This window comes from Oncorhynchus mykiss, chromosome 26, assembly GCF_057628025.1.
Source record: "Oncorhynchus mykiss isolate SJ-2025 chromosome 26, ASM5762802v1, whole genome shotgun sequence".
Classification (NCBI taxonomy): Eukaryota; Metazoa; Chordata; class Actinopteri; order Salmoniformes; family Salmonidae; genus Oncorhynchus; species Oncorhynchus mykiss.
Genome location: NC_143047.1, coordinates 43593143 through 43610196, shown reverse-complemented (window position 1 = coordinate 43610196; position 17054 = coordinate 43593143). Strand labels below are relative to the sequence as shown.

The 17054-nt window shown below is 47.4% G+C and overlaps 1 protein-coding gene across 3 annotated transcripts; it reads left to right on the top strand.

The window, feature by feature from the left end:
* The first annotated feature begins 4848 nt into the window (after positions 1 to 4848).
* crybgx (crystallin beta gamma X) lies at positions 4849 to 16774 on the top strand. Of its 3 annotated transcripts, none has more exons than XM_036981539.2 (6): positions 4849 to 5033; positions 6494 to 6542; positions 12927 to 13048; positions 15226 to 15361; positions 15645 to 15784; positions 16205 to 16774. In XM_036981539.2, the coding sequence occupies exons 1-6, from the start codon at positions 4990 to 4992 to the stop codon at positions 16338 to 16340; spliced, it is 627 nt and encodes a 208-aa protein (XP_036837434.2). In that variant the 5' UTR covers positions 4849 to 4989; the 3' UTR covers positions 16341 to 16774. The 3 variants fall into 3 exon arrangements, 1 of the variants encoding a protein (XP_036837434.2); XR_016492362.1 differs by having other exon boundaries at positions 4940 to 5033; positions 15168 to 15361; XR_016492361.1 differs by having other exon boundaries at positions 4953 to 5033; positions 15645 to 15912.
* The last annotated feature ends 280 nt before the right edge of the window (positions 16775 to 17054 follow it).

Here is a 17054-nt window from a genome sequence, read left to right as displayed (position 1 = left end):
AACAGATCTTTTTGGAAATGGGTTTGTTGTTTTTCCACTGTAAGCAAAGTGAGTGTCAGACAGTGTGATCTATACACATGCAGGTCAGCCTCAGAGAGTTTCACTATGGGCTCATATCAATGGGACTATGTCTACAATTAGATTCATTGAAATATCCGGATTTGATTTCTACACTCTTAGGAGAAAAAAAAAGATGCTATCTAAGACCTATAAAAGGGTTCTTCGGCTGTCCCCATAGGAGAACCATTTGAAGAACCCTTTTTTGGCTCCAGGGAACAGTTCTACCTGGAACCAAAAAGGGTTCTACCTGGAACCAACAAGGGTTCTACCTGGAACCAACAAGGGTTCTTCTAGGGGGACAGCTGAAGAACTGCTGAAGAGTGTATATAGGAATGTTATATGTAAATTATGTTAGATTTACAGTTGAAGTCAGAAGTTTACATACACCTAGGTTGGAGTCATTAAAACTCGTTTTTCAACCACTCCACAAACTTCTTGTTAACAAACTATAGTTTTGGCAAGTCGGTTAGGACATCTATATTGTGCATGACACAAGTAATTATTCCAACAATTGTTTACAGACAGATTATTTCACTTATAATTCACTGTATCACAATTCCAGTGGGTCAGAAGTTTACATACACTAAGATGACTGTGCCTTTCAACAGCTTGGAAAATTCCCCCAAATTATGTCATGGCTTTAGAAGCTTCTGATAGGCTAATTGACATCATTTGAGTCAATTGGAGGTGTACCTGTGGATGTATTTCAAGGCCTACCTTCAAACTCAGTGCCTTTTTGCTTGACATCATAGAAAAATCAAAAGAAATCAACCAAGACCTCAGAAATAAAATGGTAGGCCTCCACAAGTCTTTGCTGCAGGAGGGACTGGTGCACTTCACAAAATAGATGGCATCATGAGAAAGGAAAATTATGTGGATATATTGAAGCAACATCTCAAGACATCAGAGCTTGGTCGCAAATGGGTCTTCCAAATGAACAATGACCCCAAGCACACTTTCAAAGTTGTGGTAAAATGGCTTAAGGACAACAAAGTCAAGGTATTGGAGTGGCCATCACAAAGCCCTGACCTCAATCCCATAGAAAATTTGCGGGCAGAACTGAAAAAGCGTGTGCGAGCAAGGAGGCCTACAAACCTGACTCGGTTACACCAGCTCTGTCAGGAGGAATGGGATAATTCATTCTCTCTACTATTATTCTGACATTTCACATTCTTAAAATAAAGTGGTGATCCTAACTGACCTAAAACAGGGCATTTTTACTAGGATTAAATGTCAGGAATGGTGCAAAACGGAGTTTAAATGTACTTGGCTAAGGTGTATGTAAACTTCCGACTTCAACTGTAACTCTGAAATATGATGGTAAAATATGCTTTTCGTATGGATTACATGATAAAAGACAGACAAACCTTTTTAAAGCCTGGTTAGTCCGAATAAATATCATTGATTGAAGTGTAGTATATATATGAATGACTGAGAACTTTGAGCTCAATCATTCATACTTCATAGAAAGGTTTCCCATTCACACTCAGAACTAAATCACAATTGAACCATGAAAGGACGATGACTATCTGTGTAACTTTAACTACAGAATCTGTCAATTTATTATCTTCTATAAATGGTATCCCTCAACGGGTGTATTCAGTACTGTCACCAAAGTATGTAGCCTATCACATCGTAGCCAGTTGAGAGAGGAATGTCCTGTTCTACAGTAGCCTATCACATCCTAGCCAGTTGAGAGAGGAATGTCCTGTTCTACAGTAGCCTATCACATCCTAGCCAGTTGAGAGAGGAATGTTCCGTTCTACACTAGCCTATCACATTCTAGCCAGTTGAGAGAGGAATGTTCCGTTCTACAGTAGCCTATCACATCCTAGCCAGATGAGAGAGGAATATTCTATTCTACAGTAGCCTATCACATCCTAGCCAGTTGAGAGAGGAGTGTTCTGTTCTACAGTAGCCTATCACATCCTAGCCAGTTGAGAGAGGAGTGTTCTGTTCTACAGTAGCCTATCACATCCTAGCCAGTTGAGAGAGGAATGTTCTGTTCTACAGTAGCCTATCACATCGTAGCCAGTTGAGAGAGGAATGTTCTGTTCTACAGTAGCCTATCACATCCTAGCCAGTTGAGAGAGGAGTGTTCTGTTCTACAGTAGCCTATCACATCCTAGCCAGTTGAGAGAGGAGTGTTCTGTTCTACAGTAGCCTATCACATCCTAGCCAGTTGAGAGAGGAATGTTCTGTTCTACAGTAGCCTATCACATCGTAGCCAGTTGAGAGAGGAATGTTCTGTTCTACAGTAGCCTATCACATCCTAGCCAGTTGAGAGAGGAATGTTCTGTTCTACAGTAGCCTATCACATCCTAGCCAGTTGAGAGAGGAGTGTTCTGTTCTACAGTAGCCTATCACATCCTAGCCAGTTGAGAGAGGAATGTTCCGTTCTACAGTAGCCTATCACATTCTAGCCAGTTGAGAGAGGAATGTTCTGTTCTACAGTAGCCTATCACATCCTAGCCAGTTGAGAGAGGAATGTTCTGTTCTACAGTAGCCTATCACATCCTAGCCAGTTGAGAGAGGAGTGTTCTGTTCTACAGTAGCCTATCACATCCTAGCCAGTTGAGAGAGGAGTGTTCTGTTCTACAGTAGCCTATCACATCCTAGCCAGTTGAGAGAGGAGTGTTCTGTTCTACAGTAGCCTATCACATCCTAGCCAGTTGAGAGAGGAGTGTTCTGTTCTACAGTAGCCTATCACATCCTAGCCAGTTGAGAGAGGAATGTCCTGTTCTACAGTAGCCTATCACATTCTAGCCAGTTGAGAGAGGAATGTTCTGTTCTACAGTAGCCTATCACATCCTAGCCAGTTGAGAGAGGAATGTCCTGTTCTACAGTAGCCTATCACATTCTAGCCAGTTGAGAGAGGAATGTTCTGTTCTACAGTAGCCTATCACATCCTAGCCAGTTGAGAGAGGAGTGTTCTGTTCTACAGTAGCCTATCACATCCTAGCCAGTTGAGAGAGGAGTGTTCTGTTCTACAGTAGCCTATCACATCCTAGCCAGTTGAGAGAGGAATGTTCTGTTCTACAGTAGCCTATCACATCCTAGCCAGTTGAGAGAGGAGTGTTCTGTTCTACAGTAGCCTATCACATCCTAGCCAGTTGAGAGAGGAATGTTCTGTTCTACAGTAGCCTATCACATCGTAGCCAGTTGAGAGAGGAGTGTTCTGTTCTACAGTAGCCTATCACATCCTAGCCAGATGAGAGAGGAATGTTCTATTATACAGTAGCCTATCACATCCTAGCCAGTTGAGAGAGGAATGTTCTGTTCTACAGTAGCCTATCACATCCTAGCCAGTTGAGAGAGGAATGTTCTGTTCTACAGTAGCCTATCACATTCTAGCCAGTTGAGAGAGGAATGTTCTGTTCTACAGTAGCCTATCACATCCTAGCCAGTTGAGAGAGGAATGTTCTGTTCTACAGTAGCCTATCACATTCTAGCCAGTTGAGAGAGGAATGTTCTGTTCTACAGTAGCCTATCACATCCTAGCCAGTTGAGAGAGGAATGTTCTGTTCTACAGTAGCCTATCACATCCTAGCCAGTTGAGAGAGGAATGTTCTGTTCTACAGTAGCCTATCACATCGTAGCCAGTTGAGAGAGGAATGTTCTGTTCTACAGTAGCCTATCACATCCTAGCCAGTTGAGAGAGGAATGTTCTGTTCTACAGTAGCCTATCACATCCTAGCCAGTTGAGAGAGGAGTGTTCTGTTCTACAGTAGCCTATCACATCCTAGCCAGTTGAGAGAGGAATGTTCTGTTCTACAGTAGCCTATCACATCCTAGCCAGTTGAGAGAGGAATGTTCTGTTCTACAGTAGCCTATCACATCCTAGCCAGTTGAGAGAGGAATGTTCTGTTCTACAGTAGCCTATCACATCCTAGCCAGTTGAGAGAGGAATGTTCTGTTCTACAGTAGCCTATCACATCGTAGCCAGTTGAGAGAGGAATGTCCTGTTCTACAGTAGCCTATCACATTCTAGCCAGTTGAGAGAGGAATGTTCTGTTCTACAGTAGCCTATCACATCGTAGCCAGTTGAGAGAGGAATGTTCCGTTCTACAGTAGCCTATCACATCCTAGCCAGTTGAGAGGTCAGAATCATAACACATATCTTCTTATATGCCAACAGCGTCAACAAAAGGAGAAGTGACTCTGATGTAATGTATTTCCATGTATATGATGATGGGGGGGGGGGTTGAGTTATTTAATTAACCAGTCAGGAAGCATACATGAATCTGTGTCTGAATAACCATAGACGGCCATGGCAGAAGCCTCCATTCTGAGTAGTAGCAGCCAGATGCACCGTTCCATTCAGCTCTGCAGTGCTATACAGCCTGTCCTGCACCCAGCCATCCAGGCTGAATGCAGTTATTATCATGGAGGGAAGGCATATTGTTCCCCCAAAAAAACGCTGAATAGTTAGGAGGTAAAACTGTTGGCACTGCACTCCTTGTTCTGTTAGTACATACGCAGCGTCAAAGAGGGTGTGTGGTGTGTGCAGATACAATGCACATATGCCTCAATCTGTGTTTCTGTGTATATGTGTGTGTGGTGGTTGTTTATTTGTGTGTGCGTTTCTGTGTGTGTGTGTATATGTGTGTGTGTGTGTGTGTGTGTGTATGTGTGTGTGTGTGTATGTATGTGTGTGTGTGTGTGTGTGTGTGTGTGTGTGTGTGTGTCTGTGTGTGTATGTGTATGTGTATGTGTATGTGTATGTGTATGTGTATGTGTATGTGTATGTATGTGTGTGTGTGTGTGTGTGTGTTTACAATAATGCAGCATGTGTGTGTGTGTGACCTGTGAGCTGTGTTTAGCATATGAATGTGTCCCAGGGCCTGTGATCCTTCTAGTAGCTCCTGTCAGCGGTGACCTGGACAGCGCTGTATTTAAAGGTCTTTCTCCCGGCCTCTTGGAGCTGACATGAACATCTTCACTAAAGTATACGGACTAGCCCAACAAACCAGGTATGTTCAGAGTGCTGTGATCAGGGTCAGGTGTGCTGCCCGTCCCGTTTAGGTGAGGTGTTAGATAGGGGAAGAGTGGTGGTGGTGGTGGGGGGGGGGGGGTATTCTACAGCAGTGATTCTGTGATTCCCTGACCCCCCCCCCCCCCCTCTCTACAGCCCCTCCACCCCACCCACCAAGCCCGTCTGTGTGTGTGTCCGTCCGTATGTCTGCGTTTTCACAGGCGGCCCAATTCTGATATTTTTTTCTCTAACTGATCTTTTGACTTATCAGATTTGCTCTTTTGCCAATAATCGGGCTAAAGATCAGAATTGTGCTGCCTGTGTAAACGCAGCCGTAGTTCCTCTCTGTCCTCTGGTTTGTGTTGCCCCACCGTCTCTCCGACTCTGTTACATATGACCATACAAACAGTTACAGAGAATCCTGTACGATTATAGGATCGCTATCAGAGTTGGGGTAAATTCCATTTCAATTCCATTTAAATTCCAGACAATTCAGGAAAATTGGACTTGGAATTAGGTTAACTTTCTGAACTGACTGGAATTGAAATTAAATGGACTCCAACCCTGATCTCTGGGCACATGACACCAAAAGTCGCCCAAATCATGATTGATGGCTAGCCTGATTCCCGTTAAATCATCTCATTTTAAAACGATGGCTAGCCTGATTCCCGTTAAATCATCTCATTTTAAAACGATGGCTAGCCTGATTCCCGTTAAATCATCTCATTTTGAACGATGACTTGCCTGATTCCCGTTAAATCATCTCATTTTAAACGATGACTTGCCTGATTCCCGTTAAATCATCTCATTTTGAACGATGGCTAGCCTGTTTCCTGTTTATAGGGAAAGGATTGAAACACAATTATAGTTTGTCATAATGGCCTGATTTTAAGGATGAGTCACAAACGGTACCCTATTCCCTATGCAGTGCACTACTTTTGACCAGAGCCCCATACAGCCCATACAAGTCTGGTCAAAAGTAGTGCACTACATAGGGAATAGGGTACTGTTTGGTACACGCACTAAAATTACATTAGACATTATTACTGGAAAAAAAGTACAAAGTTCACAGATAACCATTCCGTCTTTAAAGTATAATCATAGGCTCTATAGATATCAAATAAATGTTTTAGCCACAGATACATGCTGTCCCTTATCGGAATTTGGCAGCAAGATTATTGATGTGTGTGTGCGTGCATGCGTTTGTGCGTGCGTGTGTGTGTGTGTGTGTGCGTGCGTTTGCGTGCGTGCGTTTGCGTGCGTGCGTGCGTGTGTGTGTGCGTGTGTGCGTGCGTGCGCGTTCGTGCGCGTGTGTGTGTGCGTGCGTGCGTGTGTGCGCATGTGTATGTGTGTGTGTACATCTGAGTGAGATACTGTAGCTGGCGAAGGTGCTGTGGACAAAGGTCCTGTCTGCAGTTCATGTGTTTAACTAGAGGTCCCTCCATCCCGTCTCCGCAGCAAGCTGGGGTCTGTGCTCCAACGTGCCTTCTACGGGTCCAGTGGGAAGGTAGGTCCAAACGTGTGATGCCCTCGTCCGACACACAAGATAACGGAGCTGACTTTTTAAATCGGAGCAAAACCGTTTACATATTTCATTAAGTTAGTTATTTCATAGAGAAAGCCCATGTACTATGTCAATAAGTTAGATATTTCATAGAGATGTACTATGTCAATAAGTTAGTTATTTCATAGAGATGTACCATGTCAGTAAGTTAGTTATTTCATAGAGATGTTGTCATGTACTGTCATGTTGTGTCTTGTTTCTGTCCTTTCCCTTCACCCTGTCTCCCTCTGCTGGTCGTTGTTAGGTTACCTTTTCTCCCCCTCTTTCCCCCAGCTGTGCCTTGTCTCCTCCTAACTACCTCGTCACCCCTTTTCCCACCTGTTCCCTTTTTCCCTCTGATTAGTCCTCTATATCTCTCTCTGTTTCTGCTCCTGTCTTTGTCGGATTCTTGTTTGTGTTGTTCATGCCTGAACCAGACTATCGTCATGTTTGCTGCAACCTTGTCCTGTCCTGTCGGAACCTGCCGGTCCATCTGAGCCTACGTTTTGTTTTGTTATTAAAGAAGCTCTGTTTACGTTAATTCGCTTTTGGGTCCTCATTCACGCACCGTAACAGAAGAATCCGACCAAGAATGGACCCAGCGACTTCGGATCCTCTCCACTCAGCCGTCGAGATCCAGGGAGCGATGCTAGGCAGACACAAGCAGGAATTGTCTGCTGCTCGACATGCCGTTGAGACCCTGGCCACCCAAGTCTCCAACCTCACAGAACAGGTTCACCATCTCCGCCTCGATCCACCGGCCACTTCCAGGGCTTTCGAATCTCCGGAGCCCAGAATCAATAACCCGCCGTGTTACTCTGGGGAGCCCACTGAATGCCGCTCGTTCCTCACCCAGTGTGATATTGTGTTTTCTCTCCAGCCCAACACTTACTCCAGGAGCACTGCTCGTGTCGCCTACGTCATATCTCTCCTTACTGGACGGGCTCGTGAGTGGGGCACGGCAATCTGGGAGGCAAGGGCTGAGTGTACTAACCAGTATCAGGACTTTAAGGAGGAGATGATACGGGTTTTTGATCGATCTGTTTTTGGGGAGGAGGCTTCCAGGGCCCTGTCTTCCCTATGTCAGGGTAATCGATCCATAACAGACTACTCTATTGAGTTTCGCACTCTTGCTGCCTCCAGTGGCTGGAACGAGCCGGCTTTGCTCGCTCGTTTTCTGGAGGGTCTCCGCGCAGAGGTAAAGGATGAGATTCTCTCCCGGGAGGTTCCTTCCAGCGTGGATTCCTTGATTGAACTCGCTATTCGCATTGAGCGACGGGTTGATCTTCGTCACCGAGCTCGTGGAAAGGAGCTCGCGTTCTCCGTTGCCCCCCTCTCCGCATCACTACCATCTTCCTCTGCCGGCGCGGGTGCTGAGCCTATGCAGCTGGGAGGTATCCGCATCTCGACTAAGGAGAGGGAACGGAGAATCACCAACCGCCTCTGTCTCTATTGCGGTTCTGCTGGTCATTTTGTCACTTCATGTCCAGTAAAAGCCAGAGCTCATCAGTAAGCGGAGCGCTACTGGTGAGCGCTACTACTCCTGTCTCTCCTTCAAGATCCTGCACTACCTTGTCGGTCCATCTACGCTGGACCGGTTCGTCAGCTTCCTGCAGTGCCTTAATAGACTCTGGGGCGGAGGGCTGTTTTATGGACGAGACCTGGGCTCAGGAACATGACATTCCTCTCAGACAGTTAAGGGAGTCCACGGCCTTGTTCGCCCTGGATGGTAGTCCTCTCCCCAGGATTCAGCGTGAGACGCTACCTTTAACCCTCACTGTTTCTGGTAATCATAGCGAAACCATTTCTTTTTTCATTTTTCGTTCACCTTTTACACCTGTTGTTTTGGGCCATCCCTGGCTAGTTTGTCATAATCCTTCCATTAATTGGTCTAGTAATTCTATCCTCTCCTGGAACGTCTCTTGTCATGTGAAATGTTTAATGTCTGCTATCCCTCCTGTTTCCTCTGTCTCTTCTTCACAGGAGGAGCCTGGTGATTTGACAGGGGTGCCGGAGGAATATCACGATCTGCGCACGGTGTTCAGTCGGTCCAGGGCCACCTCTCTTCCTCCACACCGGTCGTATGATTGTAGTATTGATCTCCTTCCGGGAACCACTCCCCCCCGGGGTAGACTATACTCTCTGTCGGCTCCCGAACGTAAGGCTCTCGAAGATTATTTGTCTGTAGCTCTTGCCGCCGGTACCATAGTCCCCTCCTCCTCTCCCGCCGGAGCGGGGTTTTTTTTTGTTAAGAAGAAGGACGGGTCCCTGCGCCCCTGCATAGATTATCGAGGGCTGAATGACATAACAGTGAAGAATCGTTATCCGCTTCCTCTTATGTCTTCAGCCTTCGAGATCCTGCAGGGAGCCAGGTTTTTCACTAAGTTGGACCTTCGTAACGCTTACCATCTCGTGCGCATCAGGGAGGGGGACGAGTGGAAGACGGCGTTTAACACTCCGTTAGGGCACTTTGAATACCGGGTTCTTCCTTTCGGCCTCGCTAACGCTCCAGCTGTCTTTCAGGCATTAGTCAATGATGTCCTGAGAGACATGCTGAACATCTTTGTTTTCGTTTACCTTGACGATATCCTGATTTTTTCACCGTCACTCCAGATTCATGTTCAGCACGTTCGACGTGTCCTCCAGCGCCTTTTAGAGAATTGTCTTTTTGTGAAGGCTGAGAAGTGCTCTTTTCATGCCTCCTCCGTCACATTTCTCGGTTCTGTTATTTCCGCTGAAGGCATTAAGATGGATCCCGCTAAGGTCCAAGCTGTCATTGATTGGCCCGTCCCTAAGTCACGCGTCGAGTTGCAGCGCTTTCTCGGCTTCGCGAACTTCTATCGTCGTTTCATCCGTAATTTCGGTCAGGTGGCAGCCCCTCTCACAGCCCTTACTTCTGTCAAGACGTGCTTTAAATGGTCCGTTTCCGCCCAGGGAGCTTTTGATCTCCTCAAGAATCGTTTTACATCCGCACCTATCCTTGTTACACCTGACGTCTCTAGACAGTTCATTGTCGAGGTTGACGCGTCAGAGGTGGGCGTGGGAGCCATTCTTTCTCAGCGCTCCTTCTCTGACGACAAGGTCCACCCTTGCGCGTATTTTTCTCATCGCCTGTCGCCGTCGGAACGTAACTATGATGTGGGAAACCGCGAACTGCTCGCCATCCGCTTAGCCCTAGGCGAATGGCGACAGTGGTTGGAGGGGGCGACCGTTCCTTTTGTCGTTTGGACTGACCATAGGAACCTTGAGTACATCCGTTCTGCCAAACGACTTAATGCGCGTCAGGCGCGCTGGGCGCTGTTTTTCGCTCGTTTCGAGTTCGTGATTTCTTATCGTCCGGGCTCTAAGAACACCAAGCCTGATGCTTTATCTCGTCTCTTCAGTTCTTCAGTAGCCTCCACTGACCCCGAGGGGATTCTCCCTGAGGGGCGTGTTGTCGGGTTGACTGTCTGGGGAATTGAGAGGCAGGTAAAGCAAGCACTCACTCAAACTCCGTCGCCGCGCGCTTGTCCCAGGAACCTTCTTTTCGTTCCCGTTCCTACTCGTCTGGCCGTTCTTCAGTGGGCTCACTCTGCCAAGTTAGCCGGCCACCCTGGCGTTCGGGGTACGCTTGCTTCCATTCGCCAGCGCTTTTGGTGGCCCACCCGGGAGCATGACACGCGTCGCTTCGTGGCTGCTTGTTCGGTCTGCGCGCAGACTAAGTCCGGTAACTCTCCTCCTGCCGGCCGTCTCAGGCCGCTTCCCATTCCCTCTCGACCGTGGTCTCACATCGCCTTAGATTTTGTCACCGGACTGCCTTCGTCAGCGGGGAAGACTGTTATTCTTACGGTTGTCGACAGGTTCTCTAAGGCGGCTCATTTTATTCCCCTTGCTAAGCTTCCTTCTGCTAAAGAGACGGCACAAATCATCATCGAGAATGTTTTCAGAATTCATGGCCTTCCGTCAGACGTCGTTTCGGACAGAGGTCCGCAATTCACGTCTCAATTTTGGAGGGAGTTTTGCCGTTTGATTGGGGCTTCCGTCAGTCTCTCTTCCGGCTTTCACCCCCAGTCTAACGGTCAAGCAGAACGGGCCAATCAGACTATTGGTCGCATCTTACGCAGTCTTTCTTTTCGCAACCCTGCGTCTTGGTCAGAACAGCTCCCCTGGGCAGAATACGCCCACAACTCGCTTCCTTCGTCTGCGACCGGGCTATCTCCTTTTCAGAGTAGCCTCGGGTACCAGCCTCCGCTGTTCTCATCTCAGTTCGCCGAGTCCAGCGTCCCCTCCGCTCAGGCTTTTGTCCAACGTTGCGAGCGCACCTGGAAGAGGGTCAGGTCTGCACTTTGCCGTTATAGGGCGCAGACTGTGAGGGCTGCTAATAAGCGTAGAACTAAGAGTCCTAGATATTGTCGCGGTCAGAGAGTTTGGCTCTCCACTCAGAACCTTCCCCTTAAGACCACTTCTCGCAAGTTGACCCCGCGGTTCATTGGTCCGTTCCGTATTTCTCGGATCATTAATCCTGTCGCAGTTCGACTTCTTCTTCCGCGATATCTTCGTCGCGTCCACCCGGTCTTCCATGTCTCCTGTGTCAAGCCCGTTCTTCGCGCCCCCGCTCGTCTTCCCCCCCCCCCCCATCCTTGTCGAGGGCGCACCCATCTACAGGGTCCGTAGGATTTTGGACATGCGTCCTCGGGGCCGTGGTCATCAGTACCTAGTAGATTGGGAGGGGTACGGTCCTGAGGAGAGGAGTTGGGTTCCCTCTCGGGACGTGCTGGACCGTGCGCTGATCGATGATTTCCTCCGTTGCCGCCAGGTTTCCTCCTCGAGTGCGCCAGGAGGCGCTCGGTGAGTGGGGGGGTACTGTCATGTACTGTCATGTTGTGTCTTGTTTCTGTCCTTTCCCTTCACCCTGTCTCCCTCTGCTGGTCGTTGTTAGGTTACCTTTTCTCCCCCTCTTTCCCCCAGCTGTGCCTTGTCTCCTCCTAACTACCTCGTCACCCCTTTTCCCACCTGTTCCCTTTTTCCCTCTGATTAGTCCTCTATATCTCTCTCTGTTTCTGCTCCTGTCTTTGTCGGATTCTTGTTTGTGTTGTTCATGCCTGAACCAGACTATCGTCATGTTTGCTGCAACCTTGTCCTGTCCTGTCGGAACCTGCCGGTCCATCTGAGCCTATGTTTTGTTTTGTTATTAAAGAAGCTCTGTTTACGTTAATTCGCTTTTGGGTCCTCATTCACGCACCGTAACAGATGTACCACGTCAATAAGTTAGTTATTTCATAGAGATGTACCACGTCAATAAGTTAGTTATTTCATAGAGATGTACCATGTCAGTAAGTTAGTTATTTCATAGAGATGTACCACGTCAATAAGTTAGTTATTTCATAGAGATATTTCATGTACCATGGCAGTAAGTTAGTTATTTCATAGAGATGTACCATGTCAATAAGTTAGTTATTTCATAGAGATGTACCATGTCAATAAGTTAGTTATTTCATAGAGATGTACTATGTACCACGTCAGTATGTTAGTTATTTCATAGAGATGTACCATGTCAGTATGTTAGTTATTTCATAGAGATGTACCATGTCAATAAGTTAGTTATTTCATAGAGATGTACCATGTCAATAAGTTAATTATTTCATAGAGATGTACCATGTCAATAAGTTAGTTATTTCATAGAGATGTACCATGTCAATAAGTTAGTTATTTCATAGAGATGTACCATGTCAATAAGTTAGTTATTTCATAGAGATGTACCATGTCAATAAGTTAGTTATTTCATAGAGATGTACCATGTCAATAAGTTAGTTATTTCATAGAGATGTACCATGTCAATAAGTTAGTTATTTCATAGAGATGTACCATGTCAATAAGTTAGTTATTTCATAGAGATGTACTATGTACCACGTCAGTAAGTTAGTTATTTCATAGAGATGTACCACGTCAATAAGTTAGTTATTTCATAGAGATGTACCATGTCAATAAGTTAGTTATTTCATAGAGATGTACCATGTCAATAAGTTAGTTATTTCATAGAGATGTACTATGTACCACGTCAGTATGTTAGTTATTTCATAGAGATGTACCATGTCAGTATGTTAGTTATTTCATAGAGATGTACCACGTCAGTATGTTAGTTATTTCATAGAGATGTACCATGTCAATAAGTTAGTTATTTCATAGAGATGTACTATGTACCATGTCAGTAAGTTAGTTATTTCATAGAGATGTACCATGTCAATAAGTTAGTTATTTCATAGAGATGTACTATGTACCATGTCAGTAAGTTAGAGAGAGTTGTTAATATTTACTTAGTGGTTGTTGTTGATGATGATGTTATTTTGTGTGTTGATATTGTGTTGTCAGGTGACCCTTTTCGAACAGCGTAATTTTGCCGGCAGACGTCTGGACCTGAGTGCCGACTGCCAGAAACTAAGCGACAAGAACTTCCCAGAGAGATGCAACTCTGTGCAGGTGGAGAATGGAGCGTAAGTGGGTTAGGGCTCTGTGGAGATGGAGGGTTAGTGGGTTAGGGCTCTGTGGAGATGGAGGGTTAGTGGGTTAGGGCTCTGTGGAGATGGAGGGTAAGTGGGTTAGGGCTCTGTGGAGATGGAGGGTTAATGTGTTAGGGCTCTGTGGAGATGGAGGGTAAGTGGGTTAGGGTTAGGGCTCTGTGGCGATGGAGGGTTAGTGGGTTAGGCCTCTGTGGAGATGGAGGGTAAGTGGGTTAGGGCTCTGTGGAGATGGAACGTAAGTGGGTTAGGGCTCTGTGGAGATGGAGCGTTAATGGGTTAGGGCTCTGTGGAGATGGAGGGTTAGGGCTCTGTGGAGATGGAGCGTTAGTGGGTTAGGGCTCTGTGGAGATGGAGGGTTATGGCTCTGTGGAGATGGAGGGTTAGTGGGTTAGGGCTCTGTGGAGATGGAGGGTTAGGGCTCTGTGGAGATGGAGGGTCAGGGCTCTGTGGAGATGGAGGGTTAGGGCTCTGTGGAGATGGAGGGTTAGGGCTCTGTGGAGATGGAGCGTTAGGGCTCTGTGGAGATGGAGGGTTAGGGCTCTGTGGAGATGGAGGGTTAGGGCTCTGTGGAGATGGAGGGTTAGGGCTCTGTGGAGATGGAGGGTTAGTGGGTTAGGGCTCTGTGGAGATGGAGGGTTAGTGGGTTAGGGCTCTGTGGAGATGGAACGTAAGTGGGTTAGGGCTCTGTGGAGATGGAGCGTTAATGGGTTAGGGCTCTGTGGAGATGGAGGGTTAGGGCTCTGTGGAGATGGAGCGTTAGTGGGTTAGGGCTCTGTGGAGATGGAGGGTTATGGCTCTGTGGAGATGGAGGGTTAGTGGGTTAGGGCTCTGTGGAGATGGAGGGTTAGGGCTCTGTGGAGATGGAGGGTCAGGGCTCTGTGGAGATGGAGGGTTAGGGCTCTGTGGAGATGGAGGGTTAGGGCTCTGTGGAGATGGAGCGTTAGGGCTCTGTGGAGATGGAGGGTTAGGGCTCTGTGGAGATGGAGGGTTAGGGCTCTGTGGAGATGGAGGGTTAGGGCTCTGTGGAGATGGAGGGTTAGTGGGTTAGGGCTCTGTGGAGATGGAGGGTTAGTGGGTTAGGGCTCTGTGGAGATGGAACGTAGGTGGGTTAGGGCTCTGTGGAAATGGAGGGTTAATGTGTTAGGGCTCTGTGGAGATGGAGGGTAAGTGGGTTAGGGTTAGGGCTCTGTGGCGATGGAGGGTTAGTGGGTTAGGGCTCTGTGGAGATGGAGGGTAAGTGGGTTAGGGCTCTGTGGAGATGAAGCGTTAGGGCTCTGTGGAGATGGAACGTAAGTGGGTTAGGGCTCTGTGGAGATGGAGCGTTAATGGGTTAGGGCTCTGTGGAGATGGAGGTTTAGGGCTCTGTGGAGATGGAGCGTTAGTGGGTTAGGGCTCTGTGGAGATAGAGGGTTATGGCTCTGTGGAGATGGAGGGTTAGTGGGTTAGGGCTCTGTGGAGATGGAGGGTTAGGGCTCTGTGGAGATGGAGGGTTAGGGCTCTGTGGAGATGGAGGGTTAGGGCTCTGTGGAGATGGAGCGTTAGGGCTCTGTGGAGATGGAGGGTTAGGGCTCTGTGGAGATGGAGGGTTAGGGCTCTGTGGAGATGGAGGGTTAGGGCTCTGTGGAGATGGAGGGTTAGGGCTCTGTGGAGATGGAGGGTTAGTGGGTTAGGGCTCTGTGGAGATGGAGGGTTAGGGCTCTGTGGAGATGGAGGGTTAGGGCTCTGTGGAGATGGAGAGTTAGGGCTCTGTGGAGATGGATCATAAGTGGAGTGGAGCCACCTAGTGACATTAATATGTCACTGCAAAATATATGTTTACTTCAAAAATACCAATATCATTCAGAACAAACGAGAATATAATCAAATGGAATAGAATGTAGTTTATTCTTCTCCGAGCAGGAATTTATTTTCAGTATCATTGCAGTAATTCAGATCTGGCCAATCACGTTCTTTCACAATTACATTCTTAATGTGTTTATCCTAAGATATATAGATGTATCTTGTCCCTAGCTTTCCCCCCCACCACCCTGTTGTTGTCAGCAGTCATTGTTCCACTGTTCAGAGGTTGTGTCTATGTGTGTGTGTGGTTCAGATGGGTGGGCTACGAGCAGGAGAACTTCAGAGGTTGTGTCTATGTGTGTGTGGTTCAGATGGGTGGGCTACGAGCAGGAGAACTTCAGGGGACGTCAGTACCTGTGGGACATGGCAGAGAAGGGAGAGTACAACTGCTACGATAAGTGGTGTGCCCAGGTGGACCATGTCTCCTCGGTGCGCTCAGTCAAACAGGTGAGACGGAGAGGCATAGGAACACACACACACACACACACACACACACACACACACACACACACACACACGGACAAACAAACGGACAAACAAACAAACAGACAGACAGACAGACAGACAGACAGACAGACAGACAGACACAGGGGAAATACTCTCAAACTAAAATGACTAGCTACTAGTTTCTGTTATTGGCCAACCTGGTACAATTATCCCCTGAGGACGACCCACACAGACTGGGACAAACACACACACACACACTAACCCTCTGTATCGTCTCTCCCAGGACTCGTCTCCTGCCCGAGCCCATCTGTTTGAGAGGGCTGGGTTCTCTGGTAAGAGGACAGAACTACAGGATGACATCCCCAACATGATGACTCGCTACAGTCTCAACAGGGCTGCCTCTATCCGTGTCCTAGGAGGAGCGTAAGTACCCCTCTATAATATACAGTCTGAACAGGGCTGCCTCTATCCGTGTCCTGGGAGGAGCGTAAGTACCCCTCTATAATATACAGTCTCAACAGGGCTGCCTCTATCCGTGTCCTGGGAGGAGCGTAAGTACCCCTCTATAATATACAGTCTCAACAGGGCTGCCTCTATCAACAGGGCTGGTCTATCCCAGACCTACCAGGTCCAGATACCCAGGTCAGAGGCAAATGGCACCCTATTCCCTACAAAGTGCACCCTATTCCCTACATAGTGCACCCTACTCCCTACATAGTGCACCCTAATCACCCCATTTATTTTTCTGTCCCTGCCTTCCTTCCTTCCTGCCTGCCTGCCTGCCTGCCTGCCTGCCTGCCTGCCTGCCTGCCTGCCTGCCTGCCTTCCTGCCTGTCTCTTCAGCTGGGTGGTGTACCAGGAGCCTAACTACAGAGGTCCCCACTATGTCTTGGAGAAGCGTGACTACAACAACGCCTCTGACTGGGGCTCCCAGAGCAGCACAGTGGGCTCCATGCGCCGAGTTCGCTTCAATAACTAACCAGCCGACTCCTGAGTGGCGCAGCGGTCTAAGGCACTGCATCTCAGTGCTTGAGCCGTCACTACAGAACTGGTTCGATTCCAGGCTGTATCACAACCGGACGTGATTGGGAGACCCATAGGGCGGAGCACAATTGGCCCAGCGTCGTCCGGGTTAGGGCTTGGCCGGGGGGGGAGGCCGTCATTGTAAATAAGCATTTGTTCTTAACTGACTTGCCAAGTTAAATAAAGATAAAAAAATGTATAAGAAAACCCTATGTAAGCCCCCTAACCTCATAAACCCCCCCTGCCCTAATCCCCCTAACCAACAGGAGGACTCCACACCAGCACCCCTTCCACCTGACACACACACACACACACACTCTGTCAGCTTAATACACACACATTATGCAAAACTACCAGAACACTATTTTAATAATAAACAGTAAAAAGACAGTTGCTCGTGTTGTTTTGTTTCCAGGGTTGTGATGATGATGTAACATACAGTATGTAGAGCAGATACTACTAATAAGATATAGTATGCAGAGCAGATACTACTAATAACATACAGTATGCAGAGCAGATACTACTAATAACACATACAGTATGCAGATACTACTAATAACACAGTATGCAGAGCAGATACTACTAATAACATACAGTATGCAGATACTACTAATAACACATACAGTATGCAGAGCAGATACTACTAATAACATACAGTATGCAGATACTA

Excerpts from the sequence above, each read along its gene's own strand:
- crybgx (XM_036981539.2), top strand. The coding sequence starts at position 4,990 with ATGAACATCTTCACTAAAGTATACGGACTAGCCCAACAAACCAG. Across the intron at positions 6,543-12,926 it reads TCTACGGGTCCAGTGGGAAG|GTGACCCTTTTCGAACAGCG; the intron begins GTAGGTCCAAAC and ends TTGTGTTGTCAG. Across the intron at positions 13,049-15,225 it reads GTGCAGGTGGAGAATGGAGC|ATGGGTGGGCTACGAGCAGG; the intron begins GTAAGTGGGTTA and ends TGTGTGGTTCAG.